Here is a 22104-nt window from a genome sequence, read left to right as displayed (position 1 = left end):
TTGATGCTACGGAAAAGTATTCCTGGAGAACGTGTTTTTCAGAATGACAAATAAAATTACAAGTCAATAGACAAGGAAATGAGCTTACGAGCGCGTCCATGAGGCGATATAGGGTATTTATTTTTAATGCGCGCCGCAGTGTCGTACGCCAGCGCCACTGAGTCCACGGATCTCGTAGTTAGCGATCGCGTCGAGCGTGTAGCTGGCAAGCTTGGGAACGTCTGGCAGGTGTTCTGTGGTCTGGCTGGAATGACTTCTCGACCCACTTGATCAGCTGAGTCGCTCGCAAACGCGGAAGGAGGACTGCGACCAGCGAGCGGTCGCCCTTCTCGTAGTTGCAATATGTCGATGGAAGCGCTGAAACTGCTGTGCAGCCCGACTTCCCTGGAACGGGATCGCGGCTATCAAGAGGCGCAGAGGTATTTGACAACCGCGCAGGGCGCCGACGCGAGCGTCTTCGAAGCCGCCGTGCTCGCCAAACTTCAGGAGAGCGACAAGTGCTCCTGGGAAACGAAGATCGGCGCACTCCTGAGCGCCAAGGCGATCGTCGAACACCGACGCAGCTCGCAGCAAGCCAGCAACGAGGAGTTCGACGAAAGCGTCGCTCGCGTCTGCATTTCCTTGGTGACGGACCCCAGCGTGAACGTGCGGCTAGAAGCCGGTGAGTTTCGGTTATCGCGCCGCGCCCTTTCGATCGTGTTACTTTTTTTTTCGTGGTTTCGCATACTTGCTCAACTCGTGCAATGCGTTTTCTATTGAACATCCGTTGCTTTCGTATACGTTGTGTATGTAGGTCAAGTATTGGGCACCCTCTGCGCTGTCGACGGCGTCAAACTGTACGCGAAGTACCACAAGGACCTCACGCGCTTCATCGAGACCTACTTGGACAAGGACCCGTCGGAGTGCGGCAGCTTTCAGGAGGAGTTGAAGAGCGAAACGGGCGGCGTTTCTGTACGTAGCGCTCTTCGCATTGCACGTATTCGTCCGCTAAACAAACGAAAAGAAATCTGAATAGTTCTGTGAACCGAAACTGTCGCCATAAGTAATTAGCGCAGTCTAGTTGCTGATATGCACTAGTGCACCGCAGACCTTGTGGCCAAAACAGGGTTCAAACGTGAAAACAAAGCTAGCAGATGGCTGAGAGGATCCTCGAAGAAAAGGAAATATGAGGAAAGATTGATAAAGCGCGAAAGAGCAGCCCTGTAAATTTGTCAAAGTTCTCTGTAAAAATGCAAATTTCGAGCAAAGTGTGCTAGAGTGTAGTTTCAAGCAAGTAGACAAAGTTAACAAGTTGTGGCATTCCATTCATTGATAATTCCCAAATTTTGTTTTGAAGGAGTATGATACGATTGCCTTGAATGTCCTATTTGGCCTACCAAATAGGAGAAAACAAACTACAAAAGTAAAAACTACTATCCGTTTCAAAAGGCACTGTAGAGCATGAATTTTCTGAAATGCGCCGGGTTGATGTGCCACAAATCTTTTATTACGGCGGGCTTTGAAGTGCTGAGTAAGCAAGGAACCTCTGCTCACGTACCGATGTCGACGATCCAGTGGAAGCCATTGACGATAAAGTATGAATATGATTGCTCAACTGTGATCGTGTTATTTAGAAAAATCCTGCTAGTTTTTTCTGAATTTTATTTTGAAAGGCAATTTTGATTTCATTGATATGATTAGAAGCAAAACTTATATTTACAAAAAACAATGTGGCCACCACTTTGAAATGTTTCCTCCATTTGCAATTTTTCTGGATTTGTGCCACTGGTTTATGGTTACAAAACAAAATTACAAAGTTAATTGAGTCAAAAGGTGTACCATCTGGTTTGAAAAGTGTTAATTGATTGCCATTCGTTGCTTTAGTTACTTCACAAGTCATCAATGTATAACCTTAGTTAATTACACTGCACACATCAAGCACATTCTACTGATTGCGAGTGTTGTTTTATTGTGAGCTATCGCTTGGACTACAACCTCAGATGTGTGCTGTTTCTGTTTGGACGCTAGTCCGATGGATCGAGTGCTGCAAAGGTCCTGCTAAACACCGTCGGCTGGAGGCACCTGGAGACAAGCATGAAGTTAGTACCGATTACTTTGCATTGAAAGGTGTGTTTAGTGTGAACTCGGTTTGAAAAATATGCGGGGTATCGTGCTGTGCGTGGCATCCAAGTTGGAGCATGCTGTCAGCTGCAAAAGTCTATGCACTGCGAGATCCAATGAAATGACGAACTTGCAAGCAAATTACATCGAATCATTATCCAAATTTACTTCACAAATAGAAAAAACTGTGCACATAACAGTAGCTATGCATGCAGAAGCACTTGGGCAGATTGATGTCCATTATGTAACGTGATATGAATTTTCACAACCTTCTTTTTTTGCGAAAGTTTAGCCCTTTGCCATATATGTTCTCAGTGCTTGCAGTTCCAGTTCCTTCTGTTTTAATGCTTCTTACTCTTCCGATACTAATGCTATCACGATTGCATTTGTCCACTCATAAAAGCTTATCATGTTTTTTCTTTAATATTACCTATTTAATTTCATCTTGACAGTGTATAATATGTATAGCTTACATTATATCCTGTTGTTATTGTATATGTGATGCACTTTTATTAGTTTTCCAACTTCTGCATTCATCAATTGCATTCATGATCTTCATATCCTGTTACTGCACTTGTATGTGTTTGCTTCTAACTTTGTTTGTTGTGGAAATTTTTCGTGAAAAATTAATGCACTGCCTAACTGTTATGCTTCGCAGAAGAATGGTAGTATTGTAAATAAGTAATTCAGTACGTGAAAGGAAAGCCAATGACATGAGTGTGGCATTGTGAATGTTGTGTGTTGCTCTATCACATCATTATTCTGTCATTGCTGTAAAAAAAAATCGGTGTTACCCTGTGTGATACAATATGTACGTGAATACTGCCGACTCCCATCCGTCGACCCAGGTGCCTGCAGTATGTCATCGACGGCTGCGGAGCAAGCTTCGAGGAGTTTGTGGACAACACTCTCCTCGAACTTCTGTGCAGAACGGTGCAACACGTCAGCCGCTTCGTACGCGAGACGACGTTTTGCGTCATCTCGTCTCTCATCACCTGTTGCTCAGGTAATTTCGCTGGCTTAGCCAATCACACAGTGTGATGACCGTTAATTGGCGTGTATCCGTGACAACATTTTAGTGCAAAAAAAAAAAAAACAACACGAGAAAGACGACATCATCAGTCCTCTTTCTTGTGTTGTGTCGGCATCGCTCAGATATGGTGCCTTCGATGTCTGGGCAGCGCCAGCCGAGTAGATGGGCACGTGACACTGTGACAAGTTGCCAATACTCAAAGATGGGGCTAATCATTCTCGGTGATTGTGTGAACAGGCTGAGCAAGAAAGTTTCTAGGAGGTGATCTGTGTCATTTGTCGCATAAACTATTAAATAACAACAACAACCACTACCATCACTAGTGCAGTGTGCTGCGTAATAGTGCTGCCAACTTTTGAGTTTATTGTTTGGTTCATTGGCATGGTATGGAGCATTGCCAAAATAATACTGGGGTTGTGTTTAGGGTGCTTTGATGTTTTACCACAATAGTAATACGGTGCATGCTTGAAGAAAAAGCCGTATGTGTCAGAATTTTAAAGAAATCGTCACTTTGTAGTAATTTATCCTTGGAAAACCTTCGTTATTTTGCATCTGGTGCCAAGTTCGATTAGTTCATTTGGGTTGGTGCCAACTTTGAAGTACATGGGCGGATGCGACTTCACAGAAGAGGGCCCTGAAAGCGCTACTACACTTTTTGCGATCGACTGGCCTTACTGAACGGTTGTAGCTAGGACGCCCTTCCTGTGTGTGTTTTCATTTTTTTTATGAGTGCACGTGCGTTTTCTTTTTCCTCTATCTACCCCCTCTTTCTTGCCCCTACTTCCCCGCCCCCAGCGCTGGGTAGCAAACCAGATGCTAATATCTGGTTAACCTCCCGGCCTTTCCTTTCTCACTCTCTCTCTTGAACTACATTGGCACTTGCCTTAAAATGGAGATTTTTTTCATTAAAGGGCCACTCACCAGGTATGACAATTTTGAGCTGACAAGCACAATGCGTTCATGGGGCGTTCACGATCACGTCTGGGAAAATTAGCAACACTACACGCCGTTGAAACAGGGTGAATTTCACTATAAACGCTGCTCTGCCTTCCTTTTGCGGGTGTGTGCCCACAGAATGAGGGCATGACATACACGTAGGAATTGCCCTACGTAGATGATAGTGCTGTGACATATGACGTCCCCAACAGTAGCACGTGACAGGGCAAGAATTATTTCACATGACGTGTAGTTTGTGTAATTTATTGCTTGAATATATGAATAAAACATGAGATAAATAACAAAACACAAAAAGGAAATGTGTGCGTCTTTTTCATTTTTTTCTGTGAATTGCAACAACATGCGAGACTAATGTGCCTGCATTTCACATGCGTTCGTGTCCCCGCGGTCAGTGCATCAAGCAGACGCCAGCCCTGGAGACGAAGTAAATGGTCCTGCGCGTTGAGCACTCATTATGCTCATCTATTGTACCACATCTAAGCCAGCGTTTCCAAACCATCCTGCAGAAACAGGCAGTAGACCGACCACAAAATAACGCTAGTCAACAAAAGAATGCTGCCTGCATGCTTTGGGGGTGGGCTTGTTCAGGCACATCTTGCACACGTTACCTCAAGGCAGGAGAGGGTAGGGAAGAGATTTGGATTGCAAAGGCTACGCGGGGTGAGTGGCAAGGGTTTTAAGCTCGCCTTCTCGCATCTTCCTTTCCTGCCACTTCAAAAAAAGTTTTCTCAGCTCACAATGAATTGATTGAAAAACTTTTTGTGGCATAATTCTCTTCATTGGACACACAACAACTTCAACGGTCTAAGTAAAACTTGTTATTAGGTCTGTTGGGTGGCCCTTTAAGTCGTGAACTATGGAAGATCGGGTTGCGTTCCATGGAGCTATTCATTCTGAGTATCATGTTTGGTGTTCTGGCAGGGATGTTTCTCTTGTGCCCATTCAAAATCTACTTTTCTTTCATTCTGTATGCCTCAACCACAAACCTCTGAGCTGCTTGGTGATGCTGTTAAGCATCACATCGCTATGGGGAATGACTATTGAGTTGAGCGTCACAAGCTTATTGAGCATCACAACACAGTCGAGTGTCACGATGCTGTTTGGTGTCACAATGCTTGCCAATAAGGCATGGAATAACGACCGCAAAAGGTAACAGCAAAGAATTTGACAGTCTTGACGTGCACTATTACAGCAATGGGATCGAAAAACCCCTTCGCTGCAAACCACTATGGGCCGAGAATTAGCAAGTGCCTCGCACTTGGTTTGGCCGACAACTGGAGTCAGGTGGGAACTGTGCTTCCAGTTGTCTATCTCGCTGATTTTGATTGAGAGAACCGTTCGAAAAACAAGAAAATAACTGCAGCTCCTTTCGTAACGGCGTTGCAGGTTCGGCTGGCAGCGTCAGAGGCGACCCGAAAGTTCTTGCTCTCCTTCACCGAGAAGGAGCGTGAGCTCTTCTTTCCTGATCTACTGCCGCAGATGTGCCTTAACAGGTAGCTGTCCTCAACGAAACGCTAGAAGGCAAATGTCATAGGAGCAGCCTTGAATGAATGTAAACTGAAAAATCATGCCTTGAAAACTGTGGCATTGTTAATCTTACAACAATGGGTTCACTTGCTAAACTATTGGTAGACGTTATAAGCAGTCAGGGAACAGCCTTTGTGTAATGATGTTTCTTAGTTTCCATTATTGCAAGCAACATCTTTGTACTGATGTTTGCTGAAGTTCTATATTTCTGGACCAAACTTGATTCTTATTTTCAATGTGTTCTTTTTAGTTGTATATTTAGTTTGTTGCACAATTCTGTTGTATATTTTATTCATACTTCAGTGTTCTAGATTTCAGTGTATTTCAGTTTGTTGTACTTTTATAAAAAAGAAAGTGCTGTATTTGTTGTATGCCCTTTGTAGTGAAACTTGAATTTATGTAAACCGTACGCCCAGCTGCCATAGTATTGACATGGGACTGGCAGTATTGTAAATAAAATATATAAATTTTCAAGGTATTACATAAAAATTGGTTTCAATTTTAAAATTTTGTGCTTATATGCCCTTCTATGGATATGTCAGTGTGATGTAGAGATTCCTTTAATTTCTTAACTAATCAACCTGTGACGAATTCTCTATAACTGAACCGTGATGCAATACTTGCAGGGGTGGGAGTATTGAAGTCATAAGTTGAAAAACATGACCTTTGTGTAATTTTTTCATACGTGTGTCATAGTTTTCACGATCGTTCACATTTTGCAGATACTACACTGCCGATGGAGTGCGCATATATTCACAGGAGACGTGGCGTCGCATTGCCAAAACCGAAGGCAGGGAGTTGGTTCAGAGGCACATCAACGGTGTGGTAAGATGCATGTTTGTTTTGATATACTGTGTGTTTTCAAGGTACGCCAACGGCAAAAGTCAAGGCAAGCTCAGTCAATAAACTGCTGTCCAGAATAATAAAAATATTGTGGCAGCATTGCTGTAAAAGGGTGCTACATGTCCTATTTTCTCGCGCATGACCCGCACCGAAAAACGAGAAAAATATGCCTATGAAATAGGGATGCCAGTTATATGCAAGGAAATACAGTTAATAAAGAACTTTTTTTTCTTTAGTACTAGCTACCCATTTTCTCAAGTTTACATGTTCTTGCGAGCTTATGTTCTGCTTGGTTGTGCACAGCACGGACATTACATACGCATATAAAAGTTTCATTAATTAGTCCACCCCACTTCATCACTGTGCTTATTGGTTAATATTTGCAATTCTCAGCATGATGAAAAATGTATTTGTTTTTTTTGAGTGAACTGGTCTATCTGGTTTATCACAAAGTATTTACAGTAAAGAAATCACAATTATTGTGTGTGAAATTTTTATCGTATGTACTCTGTTATCGTAGTGTTTTTTTTCTAATGTAGTTTTGTAATTAATATTACATTATAATGATGCACTTACTTTTCATGGTGGCTCTCCTTGAGTATCCTCACTGTTGTTGTTAATTCGTACTTATTTATCTAATATTTATGTCATTATATATTAAACATTTATGCCACAACAAAACAGTGTGATGCACTAACTTTAATTAATGTCTGCTGTCACTGTGAAATTTTTTTTCTGTGTAATCAACTGATGCACATATTTCTTTTATTGCCTTGAATATTTTTACATTTTTGTACTGGTTTCATAAGTTGTATTTAAGGCGGCGGTCTCACTCCGGCGGCACGAGCACATCGTTTTTGTCACTTTTCCAACTGACGTGGCGGCTGTTCTTCTTGTCTTATATATTGGTTTATGTGTCATTGAAAAGCTTAATTTTTGTACATTTTAAACATATCTATTAAAAATAAGTAAGCTTTTAGCATTTGGGTAGGGAAAGCCAAGAATAAGCGCTAGTTACATGGTTTGGTCTGACTGTGTGTCAGCAGTGACCATTTTCTGAAAAATCTGCTGCAGTTACAGCACTGTTCTTTGCGCAGAACATTTAAGACATATTTATCTATTTCCTCAACTTAGCAAATTATTCTAGCACTTTTACTGTATTGCTGATTAGCTTTTGAAAAGAGCCAAATTTAGTAAATGTCGATGCGAACTATCCGGCACCTATTCGCTAGAGAAAATTCATTTTCTGGGTGTATATAGAGGATGTCATTTTCCGTCTGAGTGCTCAATTTTATTTATGTACGCCCGCTCACTTTTTAATTATATTGATCTAAATTGGGCAATATTCTCATTAGATAGACCTACCGTGGCCCATTTTTGCGGAGAACTACTGAAGTTCGTTTGCTGAATTTGCACGTAGATAAACTAGAACCCCTGATCTATTTCCTCAACGTAGCGTTTTTCAATAAAGTAAGCAGAAATGCGAAACAAAGCTCGCGAATTGTCTTAATTTATCGTGCCGTAAACATCAACAAAGTCGTTGTTATCTTGAAATAGCAATGAAATCTAAGCATGCATAGCCTATACTATAACAGTTACGGTCTCCTGGTATACTTATGCACACGAATCGCACACAACAGCTGCAGGAATATTGAGAAATCTACATTATTCCTATCACTACAACGAAAATCTTCCCCTAGCGCCACCTAAACAAAAATAAGGAAAGCGCTGAATTTGAAGGTTCCCTGTCTCCCCGAATGCGGCGTGCAAAAACATTTTGCCTCAGGAGGAAACGTCTTTTCTAACTTCAAACCATGCACCGTCATCTGTAAGCCTTCCTCCCCTCAGAGTCTCATAAGGCTGCGCGGTACCGCGGGAGAGCGTGAAAACAGGTCGGCAGTATCCTCCGAGAGGGTGGGGTGAGCGTCTTCACGGGAAAAGAAAGGCCGAATTCATGGAAAGTCCCTCTTTTATGTGTGCACGTCTTTGTCGCCCTCCTCACCCCCCACGGACTAAAGCGAAAAGCGAGGGCTGTGCGACGACAGTCAGAAGAAAGCAGAAAAACGAACGACAAACGAGCGATACGAGCGAACTGAGCAGACGTGCGTGAGTAAGGTATTTGTGAATATCTTTTTTTTTACCGTGAAATATACGGAGCTTCAGACGTGCTGCGCTTGTTCGTATGAACCCATCACAACAAACAGCACAAACACGAAACGAGGCACACCTACAGGAATGAGATGAAGTCTGTTTTGTACTTTCTGCGTGTTTATTTCATTTATTCACTCTGGGGAAAACTACGGTGCGGCAGGAGTTGAGGACGCGTGTTCGCTTTCCGCCTTTATATACGACAAGCGCACATTTCCATAGCGCCGAAATGCGCGAACACCAATGTTCTGAAGTACCCCATGACGGCGTTCCTCATAATCACTGCAAACTCGCTCTAAGGGGACGCGGGCGCTTTCAAACTCTTCTCTCGGAGTCAGCTGTGAATATCCGTCATCGGTTTCAATAAACCACAAAACCGAGCAATATTTATTCCGTTGCTCACTGCATAAACTGGCTAAAATCATGCTACTGCCTGAAAATCTTGCAGATTTTTCAGCCAGTAACAACGACGCGAAGTGGCATGAAATTTGCTGAATGCACGGCGTGGTGTAAGAAAGTACTTCGGTGCGGGGACAGCAATGAGGCACCAGGGCTCTTGTTTTTTTTTTTCTGCTTTGAAGCACCCGCGACAAGTGAGGTCCTTCAGGGAGGCAGAAAGGCGGATAACTTTTGACTATGCTCCCACTGAGCAGGTCTGGTGGGGGAGCGGTAGTGGTGAAGCCCATCTATATTTCCTATGCACTGAGGGTTTATGCCACTCAATCTAAGGATTGCAACGTCGAGTAGAGAACTTGTTGGTTTTCTTCGGTGCCAGTGTACAACACCATGCGACAAGGCACCCTGCCGACGCTTTCGCCTGAAGGAGAGAGAGAGAGAGAAAGGCAAAGGAAAGGCTTATATGATACCCTACACGGGGAGGGGGAAGGGGAGAAAAAGAATAGAGAAAAATGTCAAGGGCATGCGGCACCTGCTGACAATTCGTCATTAGGAAGTCTGCTGTGCGGAGAACTGTCAATGCGTCAAGATAGCAGCTCCTTGACTCGTTAGCGTGAGTCATAAGGCTGACGAGTAGAAATAGCCGATCTTGGACTTACGCCTAGTAGCTCGAAAAGAACAGAAACGTTTCTGAAAGGGATAAGTTTATAAGAAAGTGTGGTGACATCGGTGTGCATAAAACACGTTTACATGAGTGCGAAACATGCGCTTCGCATTCATGTAAGCAATGGAAGGCGCATTGCACTAATGCGTAGGAAATGGGCAGTTTTGCGAGTGCCGGTCGATTCACGGGCCGTAAATCACGATGAGGGGAATGGTGGCCCCCCGTTGTGCGAACTTCGTGCGTCCCTCTTTCGCTATAACGAATTTATTAATATTAGCTCAAGAAAACAAAAACACTCGAAAAAGAAGTGGGACGAAGCAGAAATGTCGGGAGCTGAGATATTCCTGCCTCCTGCCACTCCTTTCTCAAGTCATTGTTATTTTGCTCGCGCTAATATGTACCTATTTATATAGTGGTTGATGACGCAGAAAATTGTGCGAATTTCTGTTTCCCATGCTCGAGGCACGACTAAGCTAATGAGTTATTTTTTTTAGTTCTTTTACATAAACCAACTCGCCCAGCTACAAGTCGCTGTAATCCGATACTCGCTCGCCGTAATCCGACACCACATGGTAGCTGCGGCGTACAGAAGACGAGAGGTCCTGCAAACGGCGTCGCATCACCTTTCCGAAACGCGCTTGCAAAGTCGATGGGCTACTCTGGCATTCGTGTAAAATTGATTACAGCCTGACAGCTCGAGGCAATTGCCAGTCAGTCGGCTGCCAGCTGGGGCGACTAACTTCATTCAACAAGAGGCCGGCACGCCGTCTCCACTGTTGTTGGGAGTGGGGTCCAGTTCGTCTTTCCTCGATAAGAAAGCACGTTTGCGTATAGCCGGGCGTCGACAGTTTGCCGTAAGCCGGCACGACAACTGGCGCATCACGACCATGTAAACGGGGGTAATGCGCTAGAAAGACGTATCCCACAAATGCGCCAGGCAGGTCTGGATTTCGAGGGGTAAGTCGACCCAGAGTACTTTTCACGACAAAGGAACGCCGACCACTCGTCGTGTTGGTCTTGTGTGCACTTCTCGCACACTACAAGACATCTGCGAGGACAGAAAGCAAGAGCTTCTCGGGACTAAAGTCCGCTAAGTTTTTCTCTTTTACCTAAGTAACGACAACTGCCTCCTCTCCCGACCCTCTCTCACACACAGCCGGTGGCTGCCGCCATGTGCTTCCTAACTAGGAAGACTTCCAAAGCCACGTACGTATAAGTAAATTAGCCACGCGGCTATCAGTGAACAATGTGCGAACAGGACGCGCCTTTCTCCTCCAGCTAGTCTCCCGTCAATAGTGAGCGAGGAACGCGTTTTACCAGGTACCAAGAAGTGGTGCCCAAGGCGACACCACTAACACCTGAATAGTCTAGATGGCCTCGCACGAGGGCAGGAGATTTGGAATAACAGCCACTATGCTAGCCTGAAGGTGCGAGGCAGCATGACGAGGGGGGAGGCGGACTGAGTGAGGATAAGGATGGACACAAAAATGCGTGCTCAGCACGGAAGGCGACAGTGCTGTAGTAGCGTAATACACTAGAGATAGAACGCATTTCTGCCGCATCCTCTGGTGTCCACTGCTCGCGTAGAGGGCTTCTTTAGAGTTTGCTTAGCGTGCGCTGCGAGTGCGTGTGGGAGTACCTGCAGCACAAGTGCCTTGCCAGGCTTCACATGAGTCATGACAAATCATAAGGATAGAGCTTCACGGAAGAGGAAGAGAGCCGCCATCGCGACATGTCGAGCACGGGCAGCAGCTGCATTTTCACACCATTCAAGGTAAGACCATTTCGATTACTGTGGTTTCTTTTGATACTAAAAGCGCGCAGCTACAGCAGCAAAAAGAAAAAAAACATTATAGAAGCCTGTTCTTGATACGGTGGCGAGCTCGTTTTGTACCCCAGACGCAATGTGGGCTTCGTAAAGGAAGGAAGGAAGCAGAAGGCAAATTGTCACGTTGCGGGCGACATTCTTTATATGATCAGCTTTACGTTGCCAGCTACACTGCTATACTTTACTCTATTTTATGTTGGCATGTTAGTTTTGGCGGCTATATATGTACAAAGACAAATTCGTTAGAACTTCTGTTTTACGGCTTCAGGTGAACAAAACTGTCCAATGCTATATCCCGTACTTTGTCGCTGCAGCGACTTTAGGTGCGTGTACAGGACGCTGGACACGCAGTCACTCCTAGATAATGCGCGCCCGTGAGAAGAAAGTGCTAAGATCTGCGGACGTGTGGTGTCTATAAAAAACCTTGTTTCTTTGTGTATCTGAAATGTCGCTGCCGTGTATCAAAAGGCTAAGGGTAGGTGCTTCTTAGCGCTGTGACGAGAGGTCTGGGCGAATCAGGACTTACAGCACGCTGTGTGTACGTCACAACGCTCCTGCTTGCGTGTTTATCTGCTTGGGCGCGTTTTGGGCTCCGTCTATCTTTCTGACCTGCACTTGTCCGATCGAACAGCATATTTGCGAGCGGAACATTGAGCAGTGGTTGCAAAGCCCGGCATTTTTGTCTGATGCTGCTTTTTTCGCAAGCACGCGGCGTGCTTGAGAGCTGAGCACTGTAACTGAGAAAGTGTTCTATAAAAGCTAGACTGTGCTCAAAGTAAAAAAAAAAGATGCGAGATGCACCCAATGAAATGATTCTGTACACACGAGCGCTTATCCCACAGCGCACGGACACGCGCGCACACAGCGTGTCACATGCCCTATCCACCCAACCATCCTCTCAAAACGCTATGACGCACTTGTCAATCCGTAATGGTTCATATTTTATCCCGGCCACCCTTTTCTACCGTAAATATGCTTTTTTGGAAACAAAACTATTTAATTTATATATTGACATATTGATTGATTGATTGATTGATTGATTGATTGATTGATTGATTAGGTTCAAGGAAGGCAGCACAAACACCTGTATCATCTATCTTGCCTTTTATCGACACTCAAGCAACCCATAGTAGACGACTGTAGGGAGAAATTCTTTTCAGTAATTATCCCGACTGAGAAAAGGACTCGCCCTTTTATTTTGAGTTTTGCATCGGTCCCTCACCACACCAGCTTATTATTCATGCCAGCTTTGGAAGTGTAGTTGCTACGATCCCTGTGCATCTGGTGCTAGCTCACTAACCACATGATGTACTTTCCTGTAAAATTTTCAGGAAAGCGAATTCGCCGGAGAGCAACAGAGAGCAACGCCAAAGCACCGCCTGTACGCCATGCTTGGACGACAGTGGTTTTGCCAGAGAGGATGACGCAACGTCTGAATACTGGGACAATTTCGGCATCGTCGAGGAGTCGCTGCCGGGCCTGAGTCTGGAGACAAGCGTCACAACTCAGCCAGAGGAGGCGATCATCACCGGAAGACGAGTTGTGTCGCTGGCCCATTTCGTGAACGCTGTTCGTAGTCTCGACGACCACAGCTGTCCTAAGCTGACTGGACGTTTTGCACTCGTAAAAGAACGGAGAGTGGGGCTCTGGTCGGAGCTCACTTTTACCTGCAGTGAATGTCAGGAAATCAGAAAGTTGACGACTGACCCCGTCACAGAACCAACGTCCCTCACTGACAAAGCAAACGTAGGAGTCAATGATGCTGCTGTTTGGGCATTCATGAGTATCGGATCGGGCCACTCGCAGTTAGAGGAAGCAATGGCAGTCATAAATTCCTGCTATGAGCAAAGGGGCTTTTCTACGCCGGGAGGAGTCCCTGGGAAAGGTAAATAAGCTGATAAATATTTATTTTCTCTTTCTGAAGACGACGGAAAATGTGCAGCGCTTTATTTTTAGTAAAATTCACGTGAAGTGACAGTGGCACGTGCATGGCAAGCGTTTTGGACGGGAGTACGGCACGATGAGAATTTCTCTGCAACATTTCGTCGTATACAATGAAACGATTGATCGTGAGATGTCAGGATTACAAGTGAGCCAGTAATCGTCCTGTCTAGGAGCTCACTCACGCATTGACGCAATTACAAAGTGCGGCATCGCTATTGTGAAAACAATTTCGACGTTGTAATCTGCTGTAATTTTTGTTTTGTTGCAGTGCTGGAAAACCGTCCTTTTTGACCAAATGATAAAAGCCGGAAAAGAAGAAAAAAAACTCGCGGAAGAAGCTGGGGCTTTCTGTGAGGATGGCATAACCCCCTATATTACAGTGATTGTCGATGGTAGGTGGTCACACCGCAGTCATGGACACCGGTATTCCGCCAACTCTGGTGTCGCTGTGATTATAGGAGGACGCACGCAGAAGCTCCTCTACCTAGGAGTACGAAACAAGCTGTGCAGTACCTGTGAGCACCATTCTAGGACGGGAAAGGGCAAGAAAGACCATGTGTGCTACAAGAATTGGAACCAAAGCTCAGGGGCAATGGAGTCGGATATTATCGTTGAAGGCTTCCAGAGAAGCGTGGAAATGCATGGTGTGGAATACCGGATATTCATAGGGGACGGGGATTCGTCCGTTTTACATCAGATACTCACGAAAGTGGAGTACGGGCGCTTTGTAAAAAAGAGGGAATGTGCAAACCATGTTGTGAAATGTTACACCGCTCGGCTCTATGGCATAGCCAAAGAAACAAAGGGCAGTTCAGCTTTCCTAAGTGGCCCTAGGATTAAGCGGTTAAAGAATGGTGCACGGAAGGCCATAAAGCACTACGCAAACATTCTTAGAGATGTACAGGGTACTGCACAAAAGCAGCGTGCCCAGAAAGCCGACCTTACGCGCCAGCTTGCGGGTGACCTAATAAATGGCCCAAAACATGTTTTTGGTTGCCACGACAGATGCAAAGACTACTTCTGTGATGGCACCAAAGGTGACAACATTTATGATGGCATGCCTAAGGTGCTACAAATGAAAATAGTTACCGCTGCCAATATAATTGCCGAAAAAGCTGACCGTATTGTGACAGATGATACAAGTAATCTTGCCGAGGCAGTCATGGCACTGGTAGCCAAACTATCTGGTGGTAAACAGATCAACAGATGTCAAAAGGGCTTTTATGAACACCGCTGTTATGGAGCTGGGCTCAGCTTTCAGCTGGGGCCACAGTGGCACTGCCCCAAATCCAAGGCTGTAACCTGCAAGAGCCCCGCAGCCGTCTTGAAGCGCTACGCAAGCAAGAAGACGGCTCAGAAAGCAAACAAAAAGTCTCTCAGAAGAAAACTGAAGAAAATAGCCACCAGCAGCATAAGCGCAAGGAGTCTCTGATGTTATTGGGGCAGGACCGCTCCAGAAAGAATCAGACAGCACGCCAGTGCACAAACACACGTCCAACTTCTATTGTACCCTTCACACATGGACAACCCACACATTACGAAGTTCCGAACACAAAAACACGCGGCTAAACTAAATGAATAAGTAGAACGTTCGGCCTACAGTTCAGGTCGTCGGGGTAGTAGCCTGGGCCGTCGTTGATGCCCCGTCGGCACCATTCAGTGGCGAAGTCGACGTTGGGCGGCGTCGCCCGTCGGCCAGGATTCAGTGGCGAAGTCGACGTTGGGCGGCGTCGTCACCTGCCGTGACGAAGTCGGGAGACGCAGGGTCGCCGCGTCGAACTCCAGTGGCTCAGTGCCACTGTCGACGAACTGGAGCCGACGACTCACGTGTTCCGGCGGCAGGGAGTTGTGCCCTTGAGCACCTGTAGTCCGCCTCGGAAACCCACGCCAGCCCTCCTGGAACAGCGGCGCAAGGGCAGGTTCAGGCACCCGGCGCCAGCTCTCCACGACCAGCGGGACAAGGACAGGTTCAGGAACCAGGCGCCAGCTCTCCTAGACCGGTCGTCTAGCGGAGGCTGGGCTGTCCACTCGGCTAGTACGAGTGTCGCGACGTGGCCTGGGTCGTACCTATGGGCCAGACGCCCAACGAGGTAGTCCTGCCTCGAACGACGTGCCTCGCGCACTGCCGAAGGCACGGGTCACCCACGCTCGAGGCCGCGCCTCACGAGCTCTCGTCTTCCTCGTAGGCACCGCCCGGCACATACACGCACACATCACATCCTCTTCGCCACCGCACGGCACACTATTGTCGTTTTTTTAGTTTCTGTTTCGCGCCCGCGCAGCACATATTATGACATCACCCCCTTTTCCGAGAAAGTTGTTTGCAACTATTCTACTACAAGGGCGCGGGGCGAACGAATGGTTACTGCACTGCACGGTCACTGCACGGTCCCTGCACTGCACTGCATTGTCTGTCCGGATAAGAGGCATGTTGCCTAGTGGTGCGACCCCAACTTTTCCTTTAGGGGTAGTTCTCTGGCACTTGTCGCAAGACTTGACAAAGCGCTTTACGTCTCCGTTCAGGTCAGGCCAATAAAATTCTTCTCGGACACGATCAGTAGTTCTTTTGATGCCTTGGTGTCCCGCCATGATACTGCCATGAGCAATGTCCAGTATGCCTACCCGGAACGCTTTCGGAGTGACCAGCTGTTTAAACGTCCTGCCAGTGGCAAGGCGGTAGCGTCGATAAAGCAATCCTTTATCTTCGATGAAATCGTAACAGTGGCCCTTTCCCGATTTGAACTCTTTATTCACTTTAGCAAAGACAGCTTTGAGTGTCGGGTCCTTTCGCTGTTCCTCGGCGAGTTGGGCTCTGGTAACGTCAGGTAAGAGCGTTGTTGACACGTACAAAGGCCTGATATTTTCTTTACCTTGTTGATTGGCTTTGGTTTTTGCCACGCTTGAAGAGGCAGATCTTGAGGTGACAGGTGACTTGGTCGGGTGTGCTTGCGCAGGTAACTCATCCACCTGGGTATGAGTCGCCTGCTTCCAGTCAGAATCTGGATCGTATGGTCCTCTGACGCCTGGAAGATTTCCCAGCACAAGGTCATAGAGGGGTTGATCCATACAAGCCACTTTCAGCATCCCTGTGAAGTACGGCGTGTTGACTTGTACAATAGCTTCCGGGAGATGGCTAGTTGACCTGTCTAGGAGAACGACACTGATTTTCTTGCCTGTCAGGCACACATCAGGAACGAGCTCCCGTCGGACGATTGCCGTGTTGCATCCCGTATCGCGTAAGACTCGAACCTCTCTTCCTAGCAGCAGACCTTCGACCACTGGCATCCCGTCGGCCAGGAAACGTATTGTACCCTGCACGTTCTTGTCGTCGTGGTGACTTGAGCAAGGAATCTTCCCTCCTGGACGCTTGGCTGTTTTTCTAGCACCAGCCCGGGCAGAGTCAGGTTCGCTAAATGCGCACGAAGAACTCGGTTTGTTGTTCCCATGCTGGTTTCGGCAAGTTTCTGTGACATGTCCCGTTTTACCGCACAACTTGCATTTCAGCATCTGCTTAGGTGGATTGCGGCAGTCAGGAACCAAATGTCCGAAACGATGACACAGGATACACTTGAGTTGCGGTTTCCGCGGCGCTTCGGTAGGCTTTCCACTGGATTCTTTCGCGGGGTCAGGACCTTTTCCTATATTAGTCACATTCTGCGCCTCAAGGAAGCGATCCGTCAAATTAGCGAGTTCATCTAGTGACTTGCACTCTCGCTCTTTTAAGAAACCAACCAGCTTTGGATGGCAACAACGCAAGAATTGCTCAGAGATTACGTGATCTCTTAGACCTTCATAGGTTTGGGATACGTTTGCCATGTCTATCCAATGGTCGAAATAACTGGTAATTCTTGCTGCTAACTGTCGTCCAGTTTCACCATCTGCTGCTCGTGCTTTCCGAAACTTATCTTGGTAGCCTTGAGCCGTAAACTGAAATCTCTGCAGTAGCGCTTTCTTTACTTTTTGGTAGTCCAGCGAATCAGCGGCAGTCATTCGGCCTATCACGGTTAACGCGTCACTCGTTAGGCACAGGCTAACAGCGAGACCCCATTTTTCTTGCGGCCAATCCTGTCCTGTGGCTACGCGCTCGAATCGCTGCAGATACGCGTGCAGATCATCGCGTTTCTCGTCAAATACAGGCAGTAACTTCTGCGGATTGAGGGGTGAGGAGGTGCTGGGCGCAGTCAAAGCGTCATTAGCTGCTACAGGCATATTCTGAGCTCCTTCCTGAAGCTTTAGCTTAAGCTGCAGAATTTCACGCTGCCTCTCGTCAGCTTCTTTGGCTGCCTCTCGCTCTGCAGCTCTCTCATCCCTTAGCTTAGCCTGTTGGGCCTCAATCCACTTGTTTAGCTCTGCACCCGAGAACCCTAGTTGGAGCCCTATAGCGGCGAGTTTTTCCAAGTCCATGGTGCAGTCTGAACGTGTGTCTGCCTCGAGCGAAACTATCTTCTTTCCCTGGTTTAACGAGCGGATCCTGGCAGGCTCGCCAGTTTGGGATGTTATTGGGGCAGGACCGCTCCAGAAAGAATCAGACAGCACGCCAGTGCACAAACACACGTCCAACTTCTATTGTACCCTTCACACATGGACAACCCACACATTACGAAGTTCCGAACACAAAAACACGCGGCTAAACTAAATGAATAAGTAAAACGTTCGGCCTACAGTTCATGTCGTGGGGGTAGTAGCCTGGGCCGTCGTTGATGCCCCGTCGGCACCATTCAGTGGCGAAGTCGACGTTGGGCGGCGTCGCCCTTCGGCCAGGATTCAGTGGCGAAGTCGACGTTGGGCGGCGTCGTCACCTGCCGTGACGAAGTCGGGAGACGCAGGGTCGCCGCGTCGAACTCCAGTGGCTCAGCGCCACTGTCGACGAACTGGAGCCGACGACTCACGTGTTCCGGCGGCAGGGAGTTGTGCCCTTGAGCACCTGTAGTCCGCCTCGGAAACCCACGCCAGCCCTCCTGGAACAGCGGCGCAAGGGCAGGTTCAGGCACCCGGCGCCAGCTCTCCACGACCAGCGGGACAAGGACAGGTTCAGGAACCAGGCGCCAGCTCTCCTAGACCGGTCGTCTAGCGGAGGCTGAGCTGTCCACTCGGCTAGTACGAGTGTCGTGACGTGGCCTGGGTCGTACCTATGGGCCAGACGCCCAACGAGGTAGTCCTGCCTCGAACGACGTGCCTCGCGCACTGCCGAAGGCACGGGTCACCCACGCTCGAGGCCGCGCCTCACGAGCTCTCGTCTTCCTCGTAGGCACCGCCCGGCACATACACGCACACATCACATCCTCTTCGCCACCGCACGGCACACTATTGTCGTTTTTTTAGTTTCTGTTTCGCGCCCGCGCAGCACATATTATGACAGAGTCTACGGTGAACGACTCAATGATTCATTATGGTCCGAATTGCCAGCAGCCAGACATGCCACCAGAGCAATATGCCGAGAAAGAACGGGCTGTTTCAGCAAGCCTGCAGGTGAATGAGAAACAGCAGATGGAAATTGAGAAGGCTACTCGAGGACAGGCTGATAATCCTACATGGCATTTTGAAAGAAACATGCGCCTAACGGCGTCGAATTTCTATGCAGTATGCCGAAGGAGGGAGTGGACACTGTGTGACACGCTCGTGAAGACCCTGCTCTATAAGAAAAATTTCACCAGTGCCGCTCTTGAGCATGGAAGACAATTGCACTCCGGTTATACGAGCAAGAAATGGAAACTGCTGTGCAACCTTGCGGATTATTTGTTTACCCAGAGTACGGATTCTTGGCGGCGTCGCCAGACGGATTAATTGCGAGCGACGGTATCGTGGAGGTGAAGTGCCCATTCACTGCGAAGGACATGGAGCCATCCGAGGCAGCTAAAAAGTACAATAAAAGGAGCCATGTACACGAACAACCCAAATTGAGCTGCTCTCATAACTATTTCTACCAAGTGCAAGGTCAGCTGCATATCACTAAAAGAAGTTTCTGCCACTTCGTCGTCTGCACGTCGAAGGACATCCACGTACAGCGGATCGAAAGAGATAATGACTTTTGGAAATTCAGAATGCTTCCACAACTAATCAGATTTTACAGAGACTGCATGTTACCTGAAATTGTAGATCCCCGTACTACGCGCAGCATGCCCATACGCAGACCACAGTGGAATGTGAAAGCAATTGAGTCGCACCAGCAGTCTAAACGAGCTTCGATGAAGAACAAGGAGGCAAAGCAGAGTGGCGACTCGGACATTTTTCACAGCCTTGAGTCGTAGGACTGCTGGGCGCGTGCACTGTCAAGAAATTCACCAATTGTGACGATGCTACCTAATGGTGATTTTGAGCGCACTTTCGTGTTGGGGCAACGCCAAGTGCGTCTGTAGTTTCGGCCATCTACAGTTGTAGCTATTTACATATTTCCACGCAAATTGCCAGTGCTCGAGCGTTACGCATACCACTTTGTGCATCGCAGGCGCCGCGAACCAAGCGAAATGCCGAGAGCCCCGTTACGACAAGCGAAGCCAGCCGCAGTGCACGTGCCAGCCCTGCACGCGCGCGAGCTGCTACCGGGGAGGGGGGGGGGGGGGGGGCTAGCGAGCGTGACGGAGGAAGAAGGCGAGGTTAGAGGCCAGTGGCGAGTGACATCAGCAGACTCCGCGTTCGCTCTATTGGTTACGCCGACGACGCCAACAGGCGCCGCCGCTCAACGCAGCAGTATGTGCGTAAGAGCTTCGCTCTAAAGAACTGCACATTAGGAGAACGACCTTGTATATATCCAATGGCAGATGCAGGCTCAGATTTGACGATAGCAAAGACTCTTTCTCGAACAAGCTATGAGGTAGCAATTCACTTCTTTGTGTCGGGTGTGTCATCAGCCATTCACGTGCGTTCTGCAGCAGCAATGACCGAGAGACATGACCACAGAAGCGCCAATGAACTTTTGTAAAAAGTTCGTGTGTGATATAGGATAACGGAAAATAATAATAAAACATACACCTTCATTCTCTGCTGTCACAAGTTCGCATTCGAAAGTCGTGATTATATGTACTTTTGCTTTGTGCGATTTCACATTTCTCTAAATGTATGCGTTGTAGTTCTGCGGGCTTTTTTGTGTGTGTGATGTTCAGGTGTCTTCGTGGCTGTAACCAAGTGCTGCCGACGCTCGTTTCGTACTAAATAAATTGTCACAACAACGTGTATTGACTCAATCTTGCTTACTGCATGACAGCCCTTCATTGCATAGCATATACACAACACTAAGTCTCGTTGCTGAAGTGGTTCTTGAGAGAAAGGAAGAGAAAAGTGAGCCCCGTTATTGTCTGCTTCAGTAAGCGACACCGCCACAGAGCTCACAAAGGGATGGGGGTAAGGAGGGATAAAAGGGTAGAAGTAAAGGTATAGGAAAGAGGAAGAAGAAGCAACAACAAACTGAGGGGATAGGAGAGACAGGAAAGATGGAAGAACGGTCACTGGAGTCCGAGGACGGGGTACACTTGCGAGAGATGGTGTCGGCGTCTGTAGATGGCGTAGAGCAGGACCAGTAAATCAGAGCTGCGCTGTCGTCGAAGGTCGTCGGCGACAGGAGATGACGTAGGACGAGCCCAGTCGGCCAGCGCTACGATGACGCCGAAGGTCGCGAGCGCGCGGAGCGCGCGGGCGCACAACCGGTCGGCACGAAATCCAGGGAGCGTCTGACCTCTCGTTGCTTGAAGATATGTTAGCCGACATAGTTATGTGAATTGACCAATCATGCATCCAAAAGCCTTATCCAGTGCGACAAGACCTTTTCTTCAACTCCTTTGCAACTATTGTATTTGTGTACTCATGTTTTTGCCTTGCATGCGCTTTACGAACTCGAAATGGGTACGAATTAGAAGTAATACAAGCAGCAGCTGCGTAGAAAGATGCATGGGAGATGCACTGTACCATAAGTCTTCCCCTCCCTTGTTGCACTCCTGGGAGGTTTGTGTGAATCCGCCCCAGTTTTTATCATGAGATGTTTATAGAGCTTGAGGTAACGGCCTCGAATCTACGAGCTTGCAGTCAATAACTGATTTGGGCGAAACGATCACTCTTCATGTTATTGCCACGACCTTTACAGGAAAAAAAAAATGATGTTGAAATAGCGTACGCGAACAGAGAAGTCGTTCCTTGGACAAGGGAATAACGCACCTGGACCATTCAGGCCACGCATGTGCGAGTCTCGCTCATATGACACACAAGAGGTAATTGCTTCATTTTCGTCATAAAAATAGTTTGTCGACTAGTCCGATGGTTTGCGTACGGCAACGTGATAAATAAACGCTGCATCAACCAAAACATGAATTCATACTAGCCTGCTGAAGTTTCAATTCTAATGAAATAAATTACGCTACGTATAGTGGGGAAAACTAATGATTATGCAGTCGGCACGTGTTGGGCACCGTGAGTCACAGCGGCCGCACTTCTTAGCACGCGATTTGCCTAACTACCCGTTTTTTTGTTTTTGTTTTTGTTTTTTTAATTTGGAAGCTTAGGTCATACTGGGAAGGAAGTATACATAGTCAAATATAATTTGCCTTCTCCTGTCCCACCGAACCGCATCATGCTCCAGCAACCCCAATTATTTGTAGAACGAACTGTTCCGTTGAACCTCGCATGAATATTCATAGTCCAAGTTTTGATCTCCATTGTATATATACATTGTTGTGA

The 22104-nt window shown here is 47.2% G+C and overlaps 1 protein-coding gene across 2 annotated transcripts in view; it reads left to right on the top strand.

Moving 5' to 3' along the window:
• Positions 1-190: 190 nt before the first annotated feature.
• Positions 191-22104, top strand: part of LOC119166824 (uncharacterized) — a 36282-nt gene continuing 14368 nt past the window's right edge. For both annotated transcript variants that reach the window (XM_075867450.1, XM_075867448.1), the window contains exons 1-7: positions 191-661; positions 794-951; positions 2008-2078; positions 2949-3106; positions 5283-5374; positions 5477-5583; positions 6340-6442. In XM_075867450.1, coding sequence (XP_075723565.1) covers positions 343-661; positions 794-951; positions 2008-2078; positions 2949-3106; positions 5283-5374; positions 5477-5583; positions 6340-6442 — 1008 coding nt within the window. In that variant the 5' untranslated portion in view covers positions 191-342. The remainder of the gene's footprint in view (positions 662-793; positions 952-2007; positions 2079-2948; positions 3107-5282; positions 5375-5476; positions 5584-6339; positions 6443-22104) is intronic.

The sequence above is a fragment of the Rhipicephalus microplus genome, chromosome 6 (assembly GCF_043290135.1).
Source record: "Rhipicephalus microplus isolate Deutch F79 chromosome 6, USDA_Rmic, whole genome shotgun sequence".
Classification (NCBI taxonomy): Eukaryota; Metazoa; Arthropoda; class Arachnida; order Ixodida; family Ixodidae; genus Rhipicephalus; species Rhipicephalus microplus.
This window is presented reverse-complemented; position numbering and strand designations above follow the sequence as displayed.